The sequence below is a fragment of the Lemur catta genome, chromosome 1, assembly GCF_020740605.2.
Source record: "Lemur catta isolate mLemCat1 chromosome 1, mLemCat1.pri, whole genome shotgun sequence".
Classification (NCBI taxonomy): domain Eukaryota; kingdom Metazoa; phylum Chordata; class Mammalia; order Primates; family Lemuridae; genus Lemur; species Lemur catta.
In genome coordinates, this window is record NC_059128.1 from 167,524,101 (window position 1) to 167,549,330 (window position 25,230).

The window sequence follows — 25,230 nt, forward strand, 5'->3', positions numbered from 1 at the left end:
CTCTGATATCAATTGCCAGGTGCCACAGACAAGTCCGTTAGTCTCTTTGGGACTAGCATTCTTGTCTCTGAATTGAAGAAGTCAGACTGGTTCCATAGTTACTAGACTTTGGAGTATCAGTGACCAGTAATGTATTTAATGTTTTTTTTAATTTTGGAATAATTTTAGATTCACAGAAAAGTTGCAAGGATAGGCAGCTTCCTTTAATGTTATTCTTTATCCAGATTCCCTCAATGTTAATATCTTACATGAGTACAGTACATTTGTCAAAACTAAGAAACTAACATAGGCACAGTACTATTAACTAGACTACAGGCTTTATTTGGATTTTCCGAGTTTTTTCATTGCGATCCTTTTTCTGCTCCAAGATCCAATCCAGGATACCACAGTGCATTTAGTTACCAGGCCGTCTCATCTCCTCCGTTCTGTGACCATTTCTCAGTCTGTCTTTGTTTGCCATGACCTCAATAGTTTTAAAGAGTATTGGTCAGGTATATTGTAGAATGTTCTGACCAGTAATATTTTTAAAAAGAAAAAAAATTGGAGTCTAGAGTTGGTAAATTTTTATTTTACCAGGTAAGGTATATGAGTAAATCCTCAGGATTGCAAATGACAGAAAACCTCACCGAAGAGGGAAGTTATTGTAATTCGTTGAACTAAAAAGTTCAGGGGCCTATGTGGGTTCAGTTTGACATTCCTACTGAGCTCCACCTTGTCTCTTGGCTTGGTTCTTCTCTCCTCTGAGCAATTGGGTCATTCTCAGATATGCACTCACCATATGGTTACAAGATGGCTTCCAGCAGCCTGCATGGCTATTTCTACCTGGGGTGTGCATGTGTGTGTGTATGTACATGTGCATGTGCGTGCGGTGAGGGTGGGATGTTTGCCTCTGTTTCACTTTTCCAACTAAGTTCTTAATGGCTCTTATTCAGCCATCTGCTCATCCCTGAACTAGAGGGAAAAGCTAATCCTTTTTCTGCTTGGATATGAGGATGTATTGCGCAGAGATGTGGCCACCATCTCCAACCATGAAGAGAGCAAGCTGCGAGCTGAGTTGTACACAAAAACCTTAAAAGTGAACAAGAACCTGGGTTCTGGGTGATGTCATTTAGCTGCTGAATTAACCAACCCTAGAGCTGGGTTGATCATATGAAATAATAAATCCCCTTTTGGTTTGAGCTCCTTTCAGTTGGGTTCCATATTACTTGCAACCAAAAGCACCTTAATGATACAATATTACCTGTTGCTCATTTTCCTGATACAGATTTCTTTCTTGGGCTTCTGTAGTTTATGGCACAATGCAAAGCAGAGATTCTGTTTCATTGTTTTCATTAGAATTATTGTTGAAAACTCTAGCTTCACATAGGCATTTTGGAAAAACCAGAAGGGATACTCTTTGATTTCACACAATATAGGACACTAAAGCAATCACTCCAATGTTTCTGTTTGTTCTCATGAAAGCTGGAAGGGGACAGGAAAGGGACAGGAAGAGGCCTGCCAGGGGATCTTCACTTGGATCATGTCTGTACTCAGGCTTCTGATCACCCAATGGGGACAATCTGGAATTGGTCAGAAGGGACACCCCTGCCTGGAGATGACTTCTCATGACAAACATTTGGGCACTCTGGGCTGAGAGGATCTCGTCTAAGGCCCCTTTCAACTCAGTCAGGCTAATATTGCAGGCTGAGGTGGTGTGGAAACCAACATCAGTGAGGACCTTTCTCTCAGCGTAAGCCCATGGTTTCTAATCAAGAGCAACCTCTTTAAGGACGGAAGGAGTGTCAGTTTGGAAATGCTTTGGCTTCTTCCCTCTGGCTGACACACTCACTCCTATATGAACAGTTTTTGTTTGCTCCTCTGGCTTTTTTAAATGAAACAGTTTCTACTCCTTCCTTCCCTCCCACACGCACTTTCTCACGAGCGGATACATACTTACATGAATACTCTCAGACTTCTTGTGGATCCACATATTTTGGGCATGTACATAAAGGCATTTATAAGGGTTTAATCCATGAATCATAGACAGAAGATTCTCATTAGGAATGGGCCATGGCCTCTTTATGCTTGCATAGTACCTACAGTATTTGAAGGTGGAAAACAACATTTTATGGGAGGCTTACAGATTCACAGTAGACTCAGCATTTTAATATCAAAAACTCAGGTATGGTATCAAGCCCAAGGGCAATAATCTGAAATGTTAGCAGCACTTCGTTCAGGGCCTGGCATATAATAAATTGTCAGAAACATCTGTTGAGAAAGTGAATGACACTCCCTCACCCCTCCCCTGGGTTTTCAGGATAAAAAGTTACAAAACAGAGCTTTAGGGAAAATCAAATATTTCAGAATTCCTGGATTGCTAAATGATGAAACAATGTTTAAATTTCTCTGCAGTTAAACTTCAACAGGGCTGTGGACAATTTCATGCAGATTTGTTATTTTTTAGCAAATGAGGTTTTATCTTTAGTGTAAAATTGACTCCATTGTTTGAGCCCATTTTAGGGGATGCTGTATTTTGTTTTGAGCAGCTCACACAAAGCCCTCAGGACCTGGGTACTCACTTCTCTGCTGAAAGTCCTACACTTTCCCTCTTGGTCTCAAATTAGTTTTACTGAAACCCTATCTTTATGTGGGTCAGGGCTTCCTTTTTTCTTAAAAACTCCTTTTTTTTCCCACTTGAAAAACAAACAAAAAGAACCCTCCCATTTCCAGAAATTCCTGCACTTCTTATTTCCTGTTGGCTTATTTAGGGGCATTTTTTGCTAATGATGTTTCAAGATGGTTTCTTGAAACTGTTATAAAGTTATATAACTTTGCTGATTTAAAACTATCTTCTTTGCTAAATTCTTAACTGTTGAGTCTCTCTCTCTTTTTAGAACAGAAGCTCTTTTTTAACTATTGATGGTCATAACAGTGAAATGAGATCTCAGTTTTGAAGACTGTCAGTCCAGTATGCATTTTTTTTCCTTTTCTGATCCCAGACTTCACCATTCTCTGCTCTGTAATTGTTGTTGCTACCTCCTATTTTAACCTTGCTGATCAGACTCCAAGGCATGGACCCATGGGCTTGTTTCTGGGTTCCTGGATGACACGCTGTCAAGAAAAGCATCTTGTAAAGTGTCCAGGACTCCAGGTTCCAGTCCCAGTTCTGCCTTGGTTTCCACATCTGCGAAGCAAGGACCCTGTAGTGGATGTCTTTATGGTTCTTTCAGCCCCAGGCTCTGATCCGTTCTGGTATCTAAACATTCCATTTCTAAAGGCCTTGGAGAAGAAAATTCTGGGGTCCCTGGCTTCAATCCTTTGATTTTTCTGCCTAGTAACTCTAAAAATTTCTTCCTTCCGTCATATAAATTCTTTCCCATTCAATCAAGGCTGTGTCCTTGAAGTGGGAAATACATGACTACTTCTGCAGCCCCATAGATTGTTGGCATTTGCACACTGATTAATAGAATATGCTTTGCTCCTCTTCTTCATAACTGTTGGCTATTCTAATTATTTATATTTTTCCCAGAATAAAGACTGCAGGTATGATGGCATGGTGCAAGGAGGCTGGGCTTGGGCTGGGTGATCTTGGCTCTCTGAATTCTCCTTTCCTGTAAGTAAGGTAGGGGGATCTGGCCGCCTGGCCACAGAACTGTTGTGAGGATGAACTGAGATGATGCACTGAAGTCCCGGTGGAGAGTGGCTGTCTTCACAATGTGTGATTATGTTGCAGCCTGTGGCCGGCTGACTCAAGGACGGGATCCGGCTGTGCACGGAGACTCTTCACAAGCGGCTTTAGATCCATATGGAATCCTTGGTGGAATGTGATAGGCTATAAATAAATGAAAAGTATACGCAGGGCGAAAATGGAGACTTCTAGAGAATCTGGCTCCCTGTGACCCTGTTGGAGTTCTGGGCAGGGAACACTTATTCAGAGCATTGCGACTGCAGCGGCTGTCTCCAAGTGCCTCCCCTCAATCCCCTGGGTTTAAAAAAAAAAAAAACAACTTTCCCCAAACTTTCCCATTCCTCCATGGCCTGGCTGCGAAAGCCGAAATTCCATCCTGTGTTTGTTGTCACCCGCGGCCCCGTTTCCATGGTTACTCAGATTCCAGGCACTGGCCCGGGGCCACCGCAACGCATCCCTCAAAGTGTCTTTGGCAGAAGGAAAACATTCCTCCTTGCTGTGGCCAGTCAGAGCCAAGAGAGGCACTCGCCTTCTCACAAAGCCCCTGCCCTACTCCCCTCCGGGTATGACTTGCGTGTTCGAGGTGGGTCTGTGCAGCACCGTTTTGTGTGTGTGTGTGTGGACGGTGGGGGCGGGGGAGGTAAACACAATATAACAATCCCCTCCATTTCTCTTCTCATTTAAGTTGAGGAATTACTTGTACCAATCATTACACCCTTGGAAAACACTCCAGATGGTTCTCATTAAAATTCCAATTCCTTTTTTTTTTTTTTTGCAATTCTTCCCGCCTCATTCTCCTCAAACTGCAATCTCAAAAATAAACACCAGGTTGGGGAGTAAGTGTGTGTGTGTGTGTGTGTGTGTGGGGTCTAGGTATTCCTGCTCCATGACTGGAATCTTTTCAGAGACCCCTGGTATGCCCTGAAGGGGCCTCCAGCTCCACTTCTTGCCAATGGCCACCTTGCCCTTCATGGGGCTGCCGGGGGTGGCAGCCTCGTGGCATTTTCTGTGTGCACTGTCACATTTTCTCTGTGCACTGTCACCAGGGAAAGTCTGAACATACCTAGGGGTGTGTTCAATGGCAAAGGTGCCCTTGGCCACGGGCTCTGCTGCCTCTGCAGGAAGAGGGCAGAGGGCTAGCTAGGCCCCTGCTCCCCAACAGGCCCTGGCCCTGATGTGCCCGCCAAGGGCCTGTCTACCCCAGTTAGTGCACACTGAGGCCTCTCTGCACGCTACTAAAGACCCTGGCCACAGGAGTGAGGCGACACTCTAAGAAGGGTGGTCATGGGGGGAATTGCCAATGCCTTTTGGCCATAATTACAGCTGAGCAAACCATAGGCTTTGCTCCCACATCAGGAAAAATCTGCTTATGCAGGAAAGTATGTGTCCAAGATGTGTATTTGGTGTGTTTTTATTTCCAACTTCATAATACAAAAAATTTTAAAAATATACAGAAGTTGCAAGAATGCTACAGTGAATAGCTGTATCTCTCCACCTATATTCAACAAGTGTTGACATTTTGTCATGTTTGCTTTCTCTCTCTTTCTAGATATATCTTTTATAAAATTTTTTTAATTTCAGCATATTATGGGGGTACAAATGTTTAGGTTACATATATTGCCTTTGCCCCACCCAAGTCAGAGCTTCAAGCATGTCTTTTGATTAGACATTTGAAAGTTGGAATCTTGCCCCTATAGTGTTTTAATAACCTTTTAATTTATGTATTAATGTAATTATACAATGCAGTCATGTGCCACATAATGATGTTTCTGTCAACAACAGACTGTGTATTTGACGATGGTCCTATATGATTATAATACTGTATTTTTTACTATACCTTTTCTATGTTTAGATACACAAATACTTACCACTGTGGTACAACCGCCTACAGTATTCATTATAGTAAGATGCTGTGCAGGTTTGTAGGCTAGGACCAATAGGCTATACCATATAGCCTAGGTGTGTAGTAGGCTACACCATTTAGGTTTGTGTAAGTGCACTCTGTGATGTTCACACAATGACAAAATTGCCTAGTGACACATTTCTCAGAATGTATCTCCATCATTCAGTGATGCATGACTATATATGAATATATTCTTACAATAAAATATTCAAACAGTACAGAAGTTTAAAGAGTATAAGCAACAGCCCTGCATGGGTCCCTCCTCATCCCATCTTCCCCATCACCCAGGATTGCTTGGTTTGTGTCTTTCCTGACCTTTGTCTTTATGTAGACATATGCATATTTAGATAGAAATATATATTTTTGTTATATGTGTTTTTAAACATAAATGAGATCATACTACACATGCTGTTTTACGATTTATTTTTCACTTGGAAATATGCCCCAGATCTTTCTATATTAGTACTTGGAACTCTGCATCATCCTTTGACTACTGTAGAATATGCCAAAGAATGGCTGTGTAATAATTTTCTTAACTGTTCCCTCTTGATGGGCATTTCAGCTATTTATTATTATTTTTCCATTACTCACAATGATGCAATTAATATCCTTGGGAAATGTTTCCTTAATGATGTGCGCCAGTATTTCTCCTTGACAGATATCTAGAGGTGGAATTGCTGGGTTGGATGAGATGCATATTTTACATTTGGAGAGAGTGTCAAACTGCCCTTCAAAATGGCTCTCCAATATACACAACCTCTGAGAGAGAGCCCGTGTCCCCTCATCCTCACCAATGCTAACTTTTATCAGTCTTTTTTAGTGTTGACATTCTGATTAATGAAAAATAATAGCATTGTTGGTTTAGTTTACATTTCTTTGATTATTAGTAAGGTGTCAGAGTTCAGCTAGAGATGACAGAAGCTACATCATTAGTTTATGTAGAAAGAGATTTATTAATAATACAGGGAAGAGACTGGGAGGAGAATGGCTGGGAATGCAAGAACCATGGAGAAGAGATGGATCAGGCAGAGCCAAGCTGCCATCTGTCTGAGCAGAGCTGGGGGAGGCTGCATGGGGTCTTAGTCAATGACAGATGTCAGGGTATCCCCACTGGCCAAGAGGCAGGGATGCTGTACCTCATTCTCCCTCCAGAAGCCCTACCCAGTGAGACTGCATGCCACTTAGAGCAAGTACCGTTCTGTGAGCACTGTGGCAGGGCTGGGGGAGCTGCTGGAGACTGAGCTGGCAGGTGGGGAGGAAGCATGGGCAGAGATGCCAAGAAGGTAGAGAAGAGCATGCCATGGGCTGAGGAAAACCCCGTTTGCCCTTGGGTAGTGGCACCATGATAAAGGGGATCTGAGTCACCAGGGAAGGCATAGAGTAACTGGGATGGGCTTGTACATCAACTTCTCCCTCACTTCCTTTGGAGTCATTTGGTTGTTTTCAAATTCTCCACCCTTTGCCCGTCCCCTGCCCCCATCAAATCCGCTTGGTGTGTGTTATGTGCGTGTCTTTGTGTGTATACATTCACGGTTGGCTCTTGGTAAGAGTAATATTAGCTAAAAACAGGAAATTGCAATTATCTGGCTGTTTTTGACCTACAAAAACAGATTTTTCACAAGGTTCAACCCAATTGGGTAAACTAAAATAAAAACCCAGGTATTAACAGAAACCCCTTATACTAATGAGTAGAACTAATGAGGTCACCATTGGTCTTGGCTCTGTAATTGTCTTCTCACACCTTACTGCAGTCAGAGGCTTTATTCTGAGATAACTGAGTTGCTGTGGCCAGGGTGGTAGAATGCAAGGTCATGTAGTAGCTGGCTAAGAGCCAGGTGGAATTTAGGCAAGGACGTGTCCTGGAATTGGGTGATAACCTTGCTTCAAGTTCTGTCTGCCCCTCACCCTGTGGTCAGTCAGGCTAGTTTTCAGGAGGCAAGGGTGAAAGAGGGCTCAGTCCAGCTGAGGGAATGATTTCAGCAACTGCACTGGGACAGCTTTTAAGGACTTCCCCCTGTCAGGACACCGCAGTGAGCCTGGGGTTCTGCCTAGCTTTTCTCCTGCCACTCCTCCTGGACCTGCCTGCTTTACTGTCATCCCAAAGGCCAACGTTCACAGTGCCTTGAATTCTCACTCCTAAGGCAGGGGTATTCTCTGGGTTGAGTTAGTCACTGTTCAGTGTGGAACCCCGACAGACAGCTGCCATAGATTCAAGGACCAAATACACAATTTATGGGCCCCAGAGCAAAATGAAAATGTGGGTCCCTTGTTAAAAAATCATTATAAGTTTCAAGGTAGCAGTGGCAGAGCATTATTCCAAACCAAACACAGGCCCTTTTGAGCGTGGGGCCCAATGCGACTGCATAGGCTGCACACCCATGAAGCTGGCCCTGGTTAGCTCAGATGCAGAGGCCAGGGCCACCCATGGGGGAGCCAGGAGGGCCGTGAGATATGAAGCCCCTGCAAGACACCACCCAGCTGCCTTTCCAGGCCTGCTCCTGCCCACCCTTTCTACAAGAGCTCACACCTGGGGGCCTGGCATGGCAAGGAACACTTAATGGTGGTAAGGTAGGGCCAGATTAAGAAAGAAAGCTTTGGAAGCTTAATGGATTATTCTTGGATGATGCCTAAATTATCCAAATGATTTCACACGAAGAGCTGGGAAATAGTTAATTGAAAAAGCTCCAGGCTTGACTATGAGTTGGAGTCACAGGTGGGCAAAATTCCTGATTCCAGTCCCCTTTTTCTGTAACCAAGGTTCTGAACTGCGCTCACCTTTTGTGTGCCCTCATTCCCCTGCCTCCGCAAAGCATGAGTGAGGAGCCCACTGGCTGCACTGCCCAGTCAAAGCCCGGCCGGCCAGAATCCCAGGGAGGCTGCACTTTCCTCACATAAACCCCTACCCAGCACTTTGGGCAACTCGGATATGTAGAATCACTTCCAAGCAAAAGACCACATTTATTCAGGACCTTCAGTTTCAGAGTTTGCGAAAGCATCGGTGATTTAAACTTTCTAAAAGGCTTGGAGCGCCCCCTGCTGGGTACCATGTAGCATTGACGTTGAACTATCCTCTGCCAAAGCACCCAAATCTGAAACTATACCTTAGGGCAGCGGTCCCCAATCTTTTTGACACCAGGGACCTGTTTCGTGGAAGACAATTTTTACGGAACGGGGGATCAGGGGATGGTGTCTCCGCCTCGGCTCCACCTCAGATAATCAGGCATTGGATTCTCAAGGGGAGCGTGCAACCTGGATCCCTGGCATGCGCAGTTTGCAGTAGGGTTCCTGCTCCTAGGAGGGTCTGATGCGGGGCTCCGCCGGTGATGCGAGTGATGGGGAGCGACTGTGCGTACAGGTGGGCTTAGCTCGCTCACCAGCCCTCACCTCCTGCTGTGCGCCTGGTTCCTGGAGGGCCACGGACCCGGTTCACCATCTCACTGGGTGTAACCAGCGAGTGGGCAGCCTTAAGGAATTAACTTTATATAAAACCCAGTGACAACAGTAGGACCCATGGTAGCAAAGTTCTAAATTAAATATGAGTTCTGTAAAAGGTTGAATTTTTTAATGTTTCAGGACTCCTGGGCTCCTAATAAAAATTCTTTCAGTTCTTTGTCTCAATTATAGAAACAAAGTAAACATTTTGAAGTTCTGAGTGTTCTGACAGGATTTTCTTCCCATTTCAGAATGGGTGGGTCACGGGTTTTACGGGGTCGGGGATGTGGTGGGGTGGGGTGGGGATAACATGGTCCAGGGAGAGCACATGGGTTTTGGGATCAGATAGCATAGGTTAGAATCCATTTACTATTTGAGTGACTTGGAGTAAGTCCTTTAACTTTAACCTTAAGTCATTTAATTTTAAGTCATCATCTCCTGACCAATGAGGACAATGATATCCACTTGAAAAGTGAATGCCAGCGCCAGAGCTCATGTGCATAAAGCACAGAGAAGTGCTTGATTAATCATGGTGTCACTGTTACTATACTATTAAGATGTGGGTCTAAGTTCAGCTTCAAAGGAGGGGCAGCTCCAGGACTCAGATTCTGTTTCTAGAGAATAGGGGCTGCATCTGGAGTCCTGTGTCTGGCTCAGAGAGCTCAGTACCCCACTTGAATCTCTTTAGAACCACATGGCCATGATCCAGGGTGCTGGCTTCATGAAAAACACCTGGCACTGGGCGAGTCTGGACAATTCCACTTCTAAGAGACATCCCAAGTCCCTCCACTTCTACCTCCATCTTGCTAGTCCAAACCACCACCATCTCGGTAATGACCTCTCCTCTTCAGTCTATCTGGGTCATTGCTGCTATCCTCACTGCCAAGTCTGAAGGGCCCTTGAAGGAGGTGGCTCCAATGCTTGGAGTCTTTGCCCAGTCTAAGACACTCAGGGCTGAGGTTCAGGTCTCTTTCAGGGGACCCCTGCAAACCATGAACCTTTGAGGTTCACCATCTCACTGGGTGCAACCAGCGAGTGGGCATAGCTTTCTACTCCTCCTAAGAGGCTCCTATCTTCATATTCTCTCCTCTCCCACCTTCCCCTGCTTCCCAAACAAGGGGTAGCGTAATTTGGGGGCATGTCTGCTTTCTGCTGTGCACAGGAAGGACAAAGGACCTGCCCACTTCCTTGGAGAGTGGAAATAATTCATAAACAAAATCAGTATTTTAATTATGTGCTACAAATGCTACTTACCATAACCCCCCTTGATTACCCAATATAAATCAGGTCCCCTCCATATGCTCCTACACCTGCAGTAGTCACTCTTGGTGCCCAGGTGCCCCTTACCTGGTCTGTGTACTCATTCCCCAGCTACTGGGTATTGGCTGCCAAAGGCTCATGGCTGTACCCTCCCTGGCAATGCCCAGGAGGCTATGCTCTCTCTAGGGGATGGTAGGAGGGGCAAAGCCAATGACTGAATAATTCATACTTAGGATGTGGGCCTAGCCCTTTGCATTAAGGTGGGAAAACTGTTGGTACCAGCACGGTCCAGAGCTCCCATGAGAGCAGACTGAAGTGAGACTTCAGCTGACACATCTTTGCTCAGCTTCTTTACCTGCTCTATCCTGCTTCCCTCACAGGGATATGCAACCTCCATAAAACACTTGCAAAGAAAATTCTGCTCTAGGCTTAGCTTCTAGGAACCCAAACCTAAGTTACATCCTTTATTTTTCCTTCCTAGCTCATGGCACAATTTGAAACCATAGATTTGTATGGCCATTGGTTTAATGTTTATATCTCCCCCACTAAACAAAGGCTTCATGAAGGCAGAAGCCATATTTACTTTGTTCATTGCTGTATTCCCAGCATCAAGTATAGCACCTCCCACAGATGAGAGCAATACACATGCTTGGAATTGCAAAGCTGGCAGAAACCAAGGGGCCACATACCCTCTTGGCTTCTCTCTGCACAAACTTTGAGTGTTTTGGTATATATGCTTGAAGAAAGCTACACTGTAATAGCAATTTACCATCTCTTGTGCCCATCATCCTCAAGCCAGTCCTAGATGGACAGATTCCAAAGCCCCAGCTGACAGAATCTGACTGGCCCAGGTTAGGTTACCTAATTCCTGATACAACGAGCTACAGTTCTGGCACAATAACACAGGTCACGATCTTGCCAAATGAGGCCATTCCTGGGGGAAGATGCAGTTCTCAGATGAGGGTCATAGTCAGACAAACCAATACCTGTCTTACAGGAACCACATTCTGATTTAGTTGAAGTCAAGATAACTTCCATATTTTATTGGTCTACCGATATTCCAGGGAAAGGCTGGGCTGGATTCATATGAATATTCATCAAGTTCCTAGTTAGTGGCTTAGATATTACATACTGCAAGTTGTAAAATCCTCATTTAACGAGAATGTGAAATAACTGTGGCATACATACTAGGTACTTTAATTTTTTCAAAAGCTTTGCATTCTCTTGGTATGAATTTTTTCTAAACATCATAAAATTCTCTTTTCTATTAGATTGTCTTTCTTTGGGTCTTTATTCCAAAGATAAATCATTTCTAGGCAGGACCACTGATGCAGAGGGAAGATATCAGTCTAGATGTGTCTGGATTACAGGATAGTTGCTACACGTTTCTGCTTGAAACTCTAAAATAAGCTCATTTGTTTTGTGACGTACTTCTTCCTCCTAAAAGGCAGGTAAACAAAAAGACTCAAGCAAAAAGAGGGTGAGAAGAGACTTAGATTATTCTGTGTTTTCAGCTTTTTCAATGAGGGATACAGATATATAAGCCAGAACTTCTTTCTATAGAGTTTACATGTTAGAGAACATGAAAGACACTGTCTAACAGAGGCAAATAATTCCAGGAGATAAATATACATGAATGTGTTTCGCAAAATACAGGTTCTTATACAAATGTATAACTAAATACTGATTCCATGGTGGTTTGGTTATATCTGAAAGGGCTTTGAGAAAATAAGAAATGCCATTACTAGATAAAACTAGTGGTCCATGTCGCCAAAGAGCCTTTCCAGCAGCACCAAAGTTGTAGGGACAGCAGAGGTAACTGTCAGATAACTTTTTAATCTGTAAATTTATAGAAGTTTGAAAATACCATGGAGAATCTTAGGAATCCCAGTAATCAGTGAATGGGATATCTATAGATCCATAACATCTACAGGCTAAATCCACTCAAAGTTGGGGAGTATGAGAAGTTAATAATTCTCCTGTCTGGCTTCCTTTTTGCCTTCCCCTCTCCTGTCTGCAATCACCTGTGTCACAGGACACGTAAGAGTAGGTGGTAAATCCAAATCAGAGTTAAAGCAAATGTCTAAACCAGTCACGTTTACACAAGCTACTGAATGAAGAGTTTTAGGGTTTAAAGAGTCAAATATTCTACATTCCTGAGAAATCTTAGTTTCTCATTCTGCTGAATATTTTCATATTGCACTTTGCTACTATAAACTAACTGGGTATACCTTTTTAAGTGTTGATTTACTACTCAAAGATTTGAATTAGGAAACTAAAAGAAAACATTTTGTATCTGTGTATTTTATAAAAATGCATCCACAAGAAAGGAGCCACGTGTCAGTTTCCAATGGCGGGAACATTCTCATGGAGGTACTGTAAGGCTAAGTCTGTCCACTTCATTTCTTGTTCTTTGACAGATTCTGTGGTGCCACCGTTGTCTTGTTCAGGTTCAGGAAGCTCATTCTGAAAAGGTACAATGGACACTTAGAACTGTAATATATTCTGTATTAACCTCTTAAAACTCAAGAGCACTTAGAATTAAAATCTGTGAGTTCCTAGGAACAGGCAACATAATTGACATATGTACTCTAAAGAGGGAACTAAAATAAACAGATGTAAGAAAAATATCAGAAGTATCCCACAAACATGGCCTGGTCCCTCTTCAGTAGGAATTATGGGCATTATGACTCTGGCATTTGTGCAGCAGGCAGTGTGGCAGGAGGGCTAAAGGCAGAGGCTTTTGGAAGCCAACTAGGATCCAAGCCCACAACTCTACAATTTGCAGGGTTACTTGACTGAGGCATTCAAATCCTTGAGGCCTCTGTCTCCTCTTTGACAAATGGGAGAAAATAGCCATCACCTCATAGGAATGCTGTAAGGATTAAATTAAGTAATTTAGATAAAGTGGTTAGCATTGTGTAGGCATCCAGTGCTCAAAGAACACTGACAAAAGCCAATACTAAATCTTTTTTGGGGAGTGTGTTTTAAACGAATATGAGATTTGCGAGCATATTCCTTAAGCATTAGAAACGTATCCAAAAAACTACTCTGTACCCAACATGCCTGTGTTATAATGAAGGTGGAGGTGGAGGGGAAACACTGAAAATGTAACCTATTACATTTTAACATCTAATAACAGATAAGACCTCCCCCTTGTGGTAGAGCAGGGCAACACAAGACACAGCAAATGACCAATCACACCCTACCAGCAGTTTTCTTAAATGGTAAGCCATGGGTCATGCTTAGTGCACAATCTGGGATCATTTCCTTGTATTTTAAATTTAAATGTATTACTACTGAAACTCTGCTTTGTACCAGAGTTCACTGACAAATTTCTATTATCTGAATTTACATTCTGTTTTAGGGTTGGCAAACTGTTATTCAATATCTACACTTACAATTTCTCACTGGATTCTAATTTGCAATTTGTGAATATGTTTTTCCCCTTTAAGGTTATGTTCAACATATATTAAATGATATTTACTCACAATATGTGTAAGTATATTTGAATCACATACATATTGCTCTACAAATTTAAGGTTGGGATTCAAACATCCTTGTACAGATTGAAAAGAGCTATCATTTATTGTAAATACAAAAATATACTTAATAAAGAAAGTCTGGTCCTAATAATTACTTATAGATGACAAAGAATAAACAGGTCCTTGGGTAATAAATTATTTTCAGAAGCAGGCAACTTTTCTTAATTTCATCCTATCTGTGGTATGCTTTTTAAAATAATGTCTTTCCTTTGGTGACTACTGTCTTTTGCAATGAATACCAACACACACAATTGCACATGTACCTGGAAAACAAGAGTATCATAAACACAACCATCCAGTATAGTTTACTGCAAAAATAGCTGTAGTTCTTTGCAACTACCCCTATCAAAGGGTGGAAACCATTTCCCCAGTCTTGGATTTGGACTGGTTATGTGACTTGCTTTGGCCAACAGAATGCAGTTATGGTGCCAGTGGGCCAGTTCTTGGCCTAGGTGCAGTTTCTTCTCATGCTGCTCTTGGAACCATTAGACTGAGAAGTCTGGGCTAGCCTGCTGGATCATGGCAGACCATGGCCCAGTTGTCCCATTATCCAGCTGACAGCTAGCTAACTGCCAGACATGTGAGACAGTCCAAGGTCACCCAGCCTCCAGACAGTCTGCTGGTTGCATGCACAACACAAGCAAGTCTAGCAGGGATCAGCCAAGCTGGCACAGATCAGAAGACCCTCCTAGCTGAACTACAAAATCATGAAATGAACAGTTTTTGTTTTAAGCCACTAAGTTTTGGGGTGATTTGTTATGCAGCAAAGCTAACCTGACATACACATTGCCTCAGAATTACAAGACAAGGGAAAAGGTATGGATTAGCAAGAGGGCAAGGTCACCATCTGAAAGTCAGCAGAGAAGTGTCCCTCTCCCTAATCCCCTACTACACAAATGGTCCCCAATCCATGCCATCACATCCCCAGAATTTGGCAAGTCTCCTCTATTTTCTTGACTTTGTTTAGGCCCTCCTCCCTTGCCTAGACCCCTGCAAGAGCTTCCTAATTGGTCTCACTCCCCTTTCTCCATGTCAGACCATCTCTAATAAAGCTACTAAACTGATTTTCCAAAAGCCAAATCTGAACATGGCAGTCTTGTTCTGAAGACCACTCATTGCAGGATCTCCTGTGGATGAGGTCTAAGTGTGGCATCAAATACTTCTCTCAAAATCTGGTCTGAGTCCAACTTTTCGGCCTACTTAGATGACAAATGTATTCTCCATCTACACCAAATCTCTCTCCATCTCCCAAAGCCTTTCAAAACTCTGGGCCTTTACATACCTGTCCTCTCTGGTGCAGTGACCTTGTCTACCCCCATTAAACTCTGGTCCTTCCTTACAACCCAGCTTAAATATTACGTTCTTTCTGAAGCCTTTCTGATGTCCACCAACCAATCAGCTACTTCTTGTATGATGTGGCTATTTACCCCCCACTTAGATCACTTATTATTATAATTATTTATTGATATGTGTTGCCTCTCTAGGTCCCCCAGGGGCAGGAACCATATCTTGTGTTCATATGGCACACAATAGGCTTCAAAAAAAAAAAAATGCTTGCCAAGTGAATGAATCAACAAAAGCTCACATGACAGGATTTGGAGCTTCACAGACCTAGGTATAAAGTCCAACTTAACAGCTACCAGACTTTGGGCAAGTTCCCTTTTCTGATCTTATTCCTTTCCTATAAAATGGGGATAATACCACCTTCCTTGCGGGGTGGTTTTAAGGATTAGAGATAATGTATGTCTTCAACCTCAGCCCCTGGCATAAACTGGTATTCAATAATGGCAGTTATTATTCCCATTATGCTCTCTCTTTTGACTATATTCCTAAACTTGAACTAAGCTGTGATTTGTTCTTTGATATGTACATTATTAATTGAACATATTACTCTTATTTTTAAATGAAAATGTGGGTGAACTATTTTATTTCTCTAAACAGCAGCACTGGACAACCTACCTGAAAATTATATTTTATTAACCACTCTCTTGAGGTCAGCTGGAATGCTTTAAAGAAAAACAGTCCCCAGGCCCTGTTCTCCTTTTGTTAGGCCTCTATGACATAAATAGGATTTTTAATGAACGTTTATTTACACAAGCAAAACTTCTGGATCACTTATAACATGACGTTTAAAATACTCCTTGCAGAGGAGTTTTCCAGAGATTAGGGAAGAAAAGAATATTCTAGGAGCTTGTTGGCCTAAATGCAAAACAGAAAAAGTCAGGTATCATCTGAATATTTTCCAGGGAACCTAGGATAGATGTGTGTTCTAAGAATGTGAGTTTCTAAAAATGTCAACAGACTGACAAGCCACAAGCAGGGAAGTAAGAAACAGTATTTATGCTGCTGCTCCTTATCTTACACACTAAATTCTCATTTTTTGATTTATTTCTGGCTTTGGTGTGATGGACAGAACATGGCTCAGAAACTCTGGGCTCCAGTCCTGGAGTGACCCCTAACTGAGCTGGTCATATTTCTGAACCACATTTCTCTTCAAATAAAAAGTTGGGCTAGGTGCTCTCCAGAGGCTTCTGGAATTAGAGAACTTCACAGCTTTCATTTCTTTGTCCTACTAATCTTCCATTGATATTCCACCTCTGCTAGGTACAGCCAGATGATACCTTTAACCCATCATCCTTAGCTTAAATCATAACCTACCAGTGGTATCGCAACATCCTCGTAAGGCAGCTTGTCTTCTCGCCAAGCATCGTCAATCAAATCCAAGATCCTTCCATCTCTCTGTACCTCACTGTCCATTTTCCTGCAGCTTTGATTTTGTCAGATCTGTAAACCAAAGAGGTTATTTCTTAAATGTGAAGACTGAGATGGTGTCATCCAGTATTAGGATTTCCCAGACTTTTTCAGCCTGGAGTCATGTTTTGGCACAACATCGCCCTGGGAAAAGCTCATTTTCTCACATGGGTCAGGTGACAACTTATAAGACCACAGTTCCTCCCCCTCCACCCGCTGATAAATGCTTTATACTGCATATTAGACAGACCTAGCCCAGTGACAGACCAGTGCCAGAGTGTGACAAGAGAGCAACATATTCCTACATGAGGCCTCAAACACGTTGCATCTAAATGTAGCTTTTCCCTCCCAGCTTGCCCATTCACCTTTCCCTGTTCATGATGCCTCTGATGAGTCCCTGACTCGTAACTGTTTCCTAATTCTCCTCTCCAGCTCCTCTAGACTTGCCTGTGCCAATTTTATAAAAGTTTCTACCTGCTTTGGTTCAAAACTCAGCATTCTTAGGCAGAGGAGCGAAATGAATATACTGGGATAACAATGAACTGGACTGTGCAAAGTGACCAACTACAGGCCTGACACAAATCCTCAAGGCAAGAACCATGTCAGAAGTTGAGCTTGTAAAGGAAACTGCTTCCTTTCTTAAAATAGCATGCAGGCTAAGCTCTGAAAAAAGCATCTCCAGATGAACAACAGTGGCAGAGCCCTGTATTGCTCCAGTTTCTACTTTCCTTTGGGGTCCCTTCCCCTGCTTAAGTATTAATGCTACATTCCCTTCAATGCCTGGCCCAAGTGGTCAAGATGCTTACTTAGCTCTTTGACCATAGTGGATTACCCGTTTTTCTCCTGAACAGCTGTAATCTAAGCTAAAAGGCTGGCCAGCTTGGAGGATACCTTTGGGTTCCCTGTTTCCAAGCTGCCTGTTTCTTCATTGTAGGCATCACTCTACTATCTGAAGGCCTGGAAGCAACTGGCACCAAAAGCACTCTCAGTCACTCCCAGTTTCTGAGGGGTGAAACTCAACTATGTTATACAGGCCTATGTTTGTCCCCAGTAGTATAACTGTAAAATATCTCTAATACCTGGGTATTAGAGATACCCAGATTGGGGTGGGGAAGAGTTTTTAGCCCCATGATAAATTTCAGGCAAAAGTGAAGCAAAAGGTGCCCAGCTACTTCTGTCACCAGTGAACCAGGTGAGGTCTTAATGTTTCACTCAAGAATGAATCCAGTACTACACAGCGGATAATTCAAGTTGAAGGATCTTGTCTTTAGGAAAATCCTCAGTTCCAGTTATACTTTTGAAGTCCCTGCCCTACAAGAGCTCTCCTCTTTCCTATTGCCACTTCTTTGTCTTTGCTGCTGTCCCTTAGGAAACCCTTCTCACTTCTTTCTGATCCAAACCTGCTGATTTTCCAAAGCCCACGCAGATTCCACCTTTCTGTAAAGTTTTCCCAAATCACTCCAGCTTCAGGTGGGCTTCCGTCCTTGAATGCTTACTTTTTGTCCTAATTTGATCCACTAAACAAGTTAGGTCTGCTTTGTGACTGACTACTCAGGTATTATTGCCTCTAACCGTTATGTGTAAATTTTGTACCAGTGATTCCTTAACAGATCTTTCCACAACTTGGCCTCAATCTTTTTCACATGTCCCTCTTCCAAACACCTCCAACCCTTTCTCACTTTCCAGTCTTTGCACTTAAAAGCCTCTTTCCTCATCACTAATGTCTTTCAAACAACAGGGGTATCAGCTCCGCGAGGTCAACATCCCATTTCCAGGGTTAAGCGCTAAAGTGCCTTCATCAAGACAGGAAATGCCAGTGTCCCAAGCACTCGCCACACACTATGACCACTCCCAATCTCCTGCAGAAACTTTTCTTATACATGCGATAGTACCAATGCCTGGAATGCTCTCCCCCCCCCCCCCCCCCGCGAACCCACAATCGGTCTGCGAATCTTAGCCCCCTGATCGCCTTCCGCAGGAGGCCCCCTCTAACCCCAGGCTGAGCGCGGTACAGGTACCCACCCTCCGTCCCCCGGTCCCGCAGTTCCCTGGGCGCAGCGCATGGCACCAACTGAGGAGCTTGTCACACCGTCCCGACACGCAGTGCCTGCGTTACCCGGCACAGGGGCACGTTTTATCCATCTCTTTATTTTCCAGCTTTGTAAACATGTGATTTATATGATCAAGGAGGGAAAGCCTTTTCCCTCGCTAGAAATGACCCTCGCAGGCCACCACCATTCGTGGCAGAGTGTCACGTAACCCCCCAGGCGCGGCTTCCGGCCTCAGGCAGGATATACCAAATGTGGAAGTGAAGGGCGGGTCTAAGAGCGCCATGCAAGTCCCTTTCCACCCAACACAGTACGCAGTAAGGGAGAGGATTACGAGCGGGAAGTGAGGGCCTCGGCCTAGGCCGAAAGCAGGAGCGAGTCCGACACTGAGGAACGAAGGCGTTCCCACCCCGCAAGACCTAGACCGGGGGCGCTAGAAACCCTTACCCGCGCCCGGCCCACCGCTGCGCCCGCTTCCTACGACCGCGCCCTCGGCACCACGTGACCTGCACGCTCCTCTCTCAGATCCCGGATGTGGGTGAGCTCAGTTGCCGGCGCGGAGGAGAGGACCGTACTTCAATAAAAGCGAGGGGGCGGTGGGCGGGGCCGACGTGCCGACGATAGAGGCTGGGCGTAAGGTTGGCGGTGACGCGCGTGCGCGGCGCGGGCCCGAGGTAACGGCGGGAAGGCTCGGGCGCGCTCGTGGCGGTCCTGTAACTGCTGTGCTCTCCTAGGACGGGCCCGGGGCGGGCGCCTCTGTTCCGGAGGCGGCCCCGGCTGCCGTGGCGCCGCTGGCCTCGCGGCCCCATGGCCTACGGCTGGTTCCCGGGGCAGCCTGCAGGGCACCAGGCCCGTCCCCGCCGCCCTGGGTCCGCTCGGGCGCGCCGCCCCTCGGCCTCGCCACCCGCGCCCTGCAGAGCGGCGGAGGCAGGCATGGCTCCGCCCCGGGCGCCCGGCCCTGCCAGGTGGTCAGCCGTCCCTCGCAGCCCGGTGGCCGGAGGGCGCTTGGGAGGGTGGCGGGGTGGGCGAGCTGCTCCCGAGGTCTCGTCTTCCCCCGCGCAGCCAACCTGCGGGCCAGCCCCAGCCCCCGCTCAGTGGAGGGACCCCCGGCGCCACCTCCCTGCCTGGGCTGCTGTATCTAGCTAGCGCTTTCTAGCATTGTTGCGGCTTGTTTCATTTATGGCCGATGATACCGGCTCTTTTATGGTGGGAAGTTAATTAAGGTTAACAACTTTTAAAACAGTGAGTTGGTTTAAACGTTAACATTAGTACGGGAGGAACGGAAATGTGGCAAAAATCGTGAAGGGCTGAAATTGGGGAACTCTGAACTTACACACACAAATCAGCGATGGAAAGAAATGATAGATTTAAAAAGAATTTCTTAAGAACACTTTAATTATGAAGATACTTGAAGACAGTTCATCTAGGCACATAATATGGCTTTTCTTACATCATCAGGAAAGTTAAGTCTGATGTCAGATTAGTCTTCATTTACAGTTGCAGTGCAGTAGACTTGCACAAAGTAGTTTCCCTGAGCTTTATAGCCGACTCCTTAAACCAATTTAAACCTATTTTTTAAAAAAAAATTCCTTTAATAAAGCAGTATGTTAGGGTAGATGCCTTGAATTTATACAGTTCCTCACATGCTTGCATTTTTTATTTTATATGAAGAGGAAGTCATAAGGATCATTGGCCATACATTACTTTCAAATATTTACTTTTCTACTTAATAGCTGTAGCTTAATGATGTAGTAGTGCATATAATTTTATTTGTGATGCAGTGCCATCTTTAGATTAATTTTTATCCTAAGCTCTTTATCTTTTGACTAATATTATCAGTGAGCAGTATAGTAAAAAAGCCTCTGAAACTAAAATGGTTTAGAGATTTATAAACATTCAGGCATACTGCCTTTTAAAATGTATCTATATTAAAGTCTAAAAATTATTTGTAAAACTTGAATATGTTAGTTGTACTGATGCGGTTAAGAGGTAGAAAACCTTTGCATAGTCCTTCCTGTCCTCATTTATGTTGTGGATAGTGAGTAGGCCACTCCACATAGCTTTCTACTTTTAAAAAATGTCGACTTGACTTGAAATTCAGCTAAAGCTAACGTTGATATTAATATAAGGTTTCAGGAATTGAATTTCTGATTTTTATTTTACTTTAGGTTCCCTCCCCACCCCCAGCTAGGTTTGTTTTTTTCAGTTTTACAAAACTATAGTACTATCATTACACCTATACAAATTAATACAAATTCTATAATGTCAATATCCAGGTGGGGTTCGGATTTCTTCAGCTCTCCCATAAATAAATATCTTTTCACAATTAGCTTGTTCAGACCCAAATCCCACAAGGATCTGCCTGTTGCATTTGGATGATGCACATTTTACATTTTATAATCTATAGCAGTTCCGTCACCTTTTTATTTTTCCTAAACATTGTAAATTTAGCTGTTTGCATTACATGATATCCTGTTCCCTTTAACATTTATCTATGTTCCCTTTATGTCCTCTAAACCAGTGGTTAGCTCTAGAATTGTGCTGTCCAGTATAGTAGCTACCGACAAGCTGTGGCTATTTAAATTAATTAAAATGAAATAAAATTAAAAGTTCAGTTTCCTGGTTGCACTAGTCACATTCCAAGTTCAGTAGCCACAGATTGCCTAGTGGCTACTGTTTGAACAGTGCAGTTGTAAAATATTTCTGTAATTGCAGGAAGTTGTATTGAGTAGCAAGATCTAGAAGCTTCATCAGATTCAATCTTGATACATTTTTTTTTTTGTGGTGGGGTTGGGGGGAGAAAATTTCATAGGTGGTACAATATACTTAGTATTTCATTAATTATCAGGGTGGCAAGTGATGTCTGAGTTGTTTCTCCTTTTGTGATGTTAAGACTGAGCATTGTAGTGGGTTCAGATGTTGTTGGCCCAATCCATTCATCATGAAATTCCCCGGGAGCCTTTCACTTAATGGTGAAATCCTTTCATAGATTTAGGTATTGACTGTATCTATTTTTGCATTAGGGATTGTGAAGTGGTGATTTTCAATTCTATCATTCCTTTAGTATTTATTAGCTGGGAATCTTTTCTGAAGAAGAACTTTCTTATCAGCTATTTGACTACCCTGAAATACACTTTGTACAGAAAAGGCAAGAAAAATGCTTTAATTCTTTCCCTCTATTTTCAGACTACAGTAATATGTAGGTGGCCTAGCAACCTCCAAAGGTAACCTATGAGTGTTTTTGCCTTTTTTTTAATCATCATAAACTTATAGACTTTAATATGTTTAATATTTAAACTGTTTAAACATACTGCAGTCATTTTTTTTGATACTCAAATATACTCAAATTGTTGGCAAGTGAGATTCCCTTTAAATTGGCTCCTGTTCCATTTGATATGACCAAGAGTTTTGAGTTTTCATAATTTCCTTTCTTTTTTCATTCTTTTTTTCTTTTTGAGACAGAGTCTTGCATTATTGCCCAGGCTAAAGTGCAGTGACATCATCACAGCTCACAGCAACCTCAGACTCCTGTCCTCAAGTGATCCTCCTGCCTCAGCCTCCTGAGTAGCTGGGACTACAGGCATGTACCACCATGCCGGCTAATTTTTTAATTTTTTTTTGTAGAGACAGTGTCTCACTGTGTTGCTCAGGCTGGTCTTGAACTCCTGACCTCAAGCGATGCTCTTGCCTTGGGCTCCCAAAGTGCTAGGATTACAGGTGTGAGCCACCATGCCTGGCCCTTGTCTTCTGATAAAACATTTTCCTGGCTTATTTATACATTGCTGGCCTCCAAATGAGCCCTGGTTCCTTTGAGTTGGAGGTAATTAGAGACCACAGTCTGGATAAGAGAGGTGTTCTCGCTCCTAGGTTGGTTATTGGTCCTAGGATTTACAATGGTCAGAGTTAGGAAATGCACTTTTTTGAAAGAGAAAATAGAGAGTTCACACTGCTTCCAATTTAAGCTTCATTTTATAGTTTTTTTAAACATTTGATTTTATATTTGTTTCTTTTTCTCTTTTACTGAAAATGTTGGTACCTAATTGCCATTAATATAATTACTTTTTTCTTATATATAATGATTTCAAATTAACAATACCAATTTTGTTATTGCCAATATGGTTCCTAAATAGAGCTTAGGATTTCTTTTCAGTTCTTTTTTTATCCTTAGTATATATGCCTCCAGGGCTGTGTACAGTGAAATTATTGTATTTTAAAGGCATATGAAATAATTTATTGTACGGTTAGTCTGTCAACTTGATATCTAGTTGATAGTTGATTTATTTCGTTTTGCTTCCAATTTTTCAGTACTGTTTTTTTCATTTTGATTTGATTTATCATGTGTAAAACATTAGCATAATCTAAAAAAAACCAAGCACCTATAAAACAAGGGTCATTCAGAGAAGTTTGGCTTTCATCCCTGTTTCCTTCACCCTGTTAGTTTATCTATTTATAGGAAACTGTGAAAACTCAAAACTATTGGTCATATCAATAGGAATAGGAGCCAATTTAAAGGGGGATCTCACTTCCCATTTTTTACTGGCTTTGGTTTTATTGTTCCATAAAAAAATGCACCTAAAAGCAAATATGCAAGCATCATAGATAAAAGGTTCTATTTACATATGCTGTTTTGTATCTTGCTTTTTAAACTAATAATGTATGCCCTGTAGGTCCCTCATAGAAGTATGTAGACATTGTTACTCTTTTTTATAGTTTCATAGAATTCCTTTGGTGGAGGAATATTTAACTAGTCCCCTCTTGGTAGGCATTTGTGTTATTTTCTGTTACAAATAATGCTGCAGTGAATATCCTTGTGCATGTGTTATTTTGTATTTTTAGCAATGTATCTTTGGTATAGATTGTAAGAAGTAGCATTGTTGAATAAAAGGGTAAATACACGTATCAGTTGGTAGATGTTACCAAAATCTCCCCTGTGGTAGTTGTACCATTTTATATTCCTATCTACAATGTGTGTGAATGCCTGTTGTCTCATAGTCTTGTCATCAGACTTTTAATTTTTGGTTAATCTGATATAGAAGAAAGAATAACTCAGTGTAGTTTTAATTTGTGTTTTTCTTATTATGAACAAGGTTAAACATCTTTTCATATGTTTAAGGCTATTTACATTTATTTTTTTTTGCATTCCTTGTTAATATCTCTTGCCCATGTTTCTGTAGATTTTTTTTCCTAGTTATAAGCTCTTTGTATATTTGGGTAATTAATGCTTTGTGATAAAACTTTCAAATACTGTTGTCATTTGTCTTTTAACTTTGCATATGGCATTTTTTTAATGTAAAAGTTTATTTTTATGTACTCATATTTCTAAGTCTTTATCATTATTCTTCCTGGATTTTGAGTCATAGTTTGGACAATATTTTTAAAATTTAATTTTTTTGAAAAATTTCTCTAATACCTTATCCACTGATTTTTTTCCCTTTAAGTTTAATGAGAAGCCTTTCTGGAAAATGCTGAATAGTATTGATTATTCATAGTTTTGGGGAAGGAGTGGGATCTTTAATTTGGGGGGGTAGAAGGAGAGTACCCCTTTAAACACACACGCACACACACAGAGCATGCAAATAGCCCCAATTTTGGCAGAATAATTCTTGGTCTTCCCCAAAGGGACAATTTGTTGTACCCATGACTGTTGCCTGCAAAAAATAAAAGAGAAAAAAAGAAAAAAGAAACAAAAAAAATAATATTGATTGTTGATTGGAAGTGCTATAGTTTACCAGCCATAGTATATTTGACACAACCATGGATCTTTATCATTACAGTGATCCCAAGGCAGGTAAAGGGCCAGAACATTGTCATCCTTCTTTAAACTAGACTTCAAGGTTAGGCATATTCTTTCTCTTAGTACATACACATTATTCATAATTCTGTCTGGAGTTTTTATTTTCTTTCTGTGTCCAATTTTGTCAGTAATTTGATCTTGGGCATATACTCTAATATTTTTTCTGATCTGTAAAATGAAGAGGTTAAATTAGAGACCTGAAGTGCTTTCTAGCTCTTAAATTCTAATATGTTAATGAATTTCAAAGATTTACCTATTTTCAGACATTCTATTTATGTTCTTTTCCCTTCATATTTAAAGTGTATTTTTCCTGCTTCCCAGACTTGATGAAAACACTTGTATTTCCTTTAGCCATCCAATTCCAAATTTCTCTTATTTAAAACAGCCTTCATTCCAAAGGAGAGTTATGCTTAGTAAGTACTGTTTGTTGATGTTTTGGTTTAATTGCTAAATGAGTAAGATCATACCAATTGTAGAGCTGTACATTTTCCATTTAACCACATTATCATTGCATGTTAGTGGCAAGGAGTAGCAGATTATCAAATAGTATTTACTTAAATTTGTATTTGATATTATGAAGAAACAATATCTAACTTTATGTAATTATCACATGGCACATGCAAAGAAATAATCAAAGTGACATAGTACATACAGTTGAATGAGAGGTTGGTTAGGAAAGAAATCAGTGATGTAGCTGTGAGCAACTCATAACAAAGATCCACAGAAAATCTGAGTCCTTGCTATTTACCTGATACTAAGGTATGAAAACTGATGGTGTTTGGCAGCTACTCAAGCAGATAGTGAAGGCATTATTAAACAAACACATTATA

At 42.2% G+C, this 25,230-nt stretch overlaps 2 protein-coding genes across 13 annotated transcripts in view; one reads left to right on the forward strand and one right to left on the reverse strand.

Moving 5' to 3' along the window:
* Window positions 1–12,546: 12,546 nt before the first annotated feature.
* On the reverse strand, window positions 12,547–19,178 carry ANAPC13 (anaphase promoting complex subunit 13). 2 transcript variants are annotated; one of them, XM_045539094.1, is made up of 3 exons: window positions 19,054–19,178; window positions 16,466–16,591; window positions 12,547–12,728 (listed from the first exon to the last, which is right to left on the reverse strand). In XM_045539094.1, the coding sequence occupies exons 2-3, from the start codon at window positions 16,562–16,564 to the stop codon at window positions 12,603–12,605; spliced, it is 225 nt and encodes a 74-aa protein (XP_045395050.1). In that variant the 5' UTR covers window positions 16,565–16,591; window positions 19,054–19,178; the 3' UTR covers window positions 12,547–12,602. The 2 variants fall into 2 exon arrangements, with proteins under 2 accessions (XP_045395050.1, XP_045395051.1); XM_045539095.1 differs by lacking the exon at window positions 19,054–19,178 and adding an exon at window positions 18,581–18,787.
* CEP63 (centrosomal protein 63) overlaps window positions 18,888–25,230 on the forward strand; it is a 50,420-nt gene continuing 44,077 nt past the window's right edge. For 3 of the 11 annotated variants that reach the window (XM_045539071.1, XM_045539089.1, XM_045539088.1), the window contains exon 1: window positions 18,890–19,144. Coding sequence is in view for 5 of the 11 variants with exons in the window: in XM_045539088.1 (XP_045395044.1) it covers window positions 19,139–19,144 (6 nt within the window). In the remaining 6 variants the exon portion in view is untranslated. Of the gene's footprint in view, window positions 19,145–19,192; window positions 19,281–21,689; window positions 21,831–25,230 lie in introns of those variants that run through there. The other 8 variants (XM_045539092.1, XM_045539091.1, XM_045539063.1 and 5 more) reach the window with 6 other exon arrangements.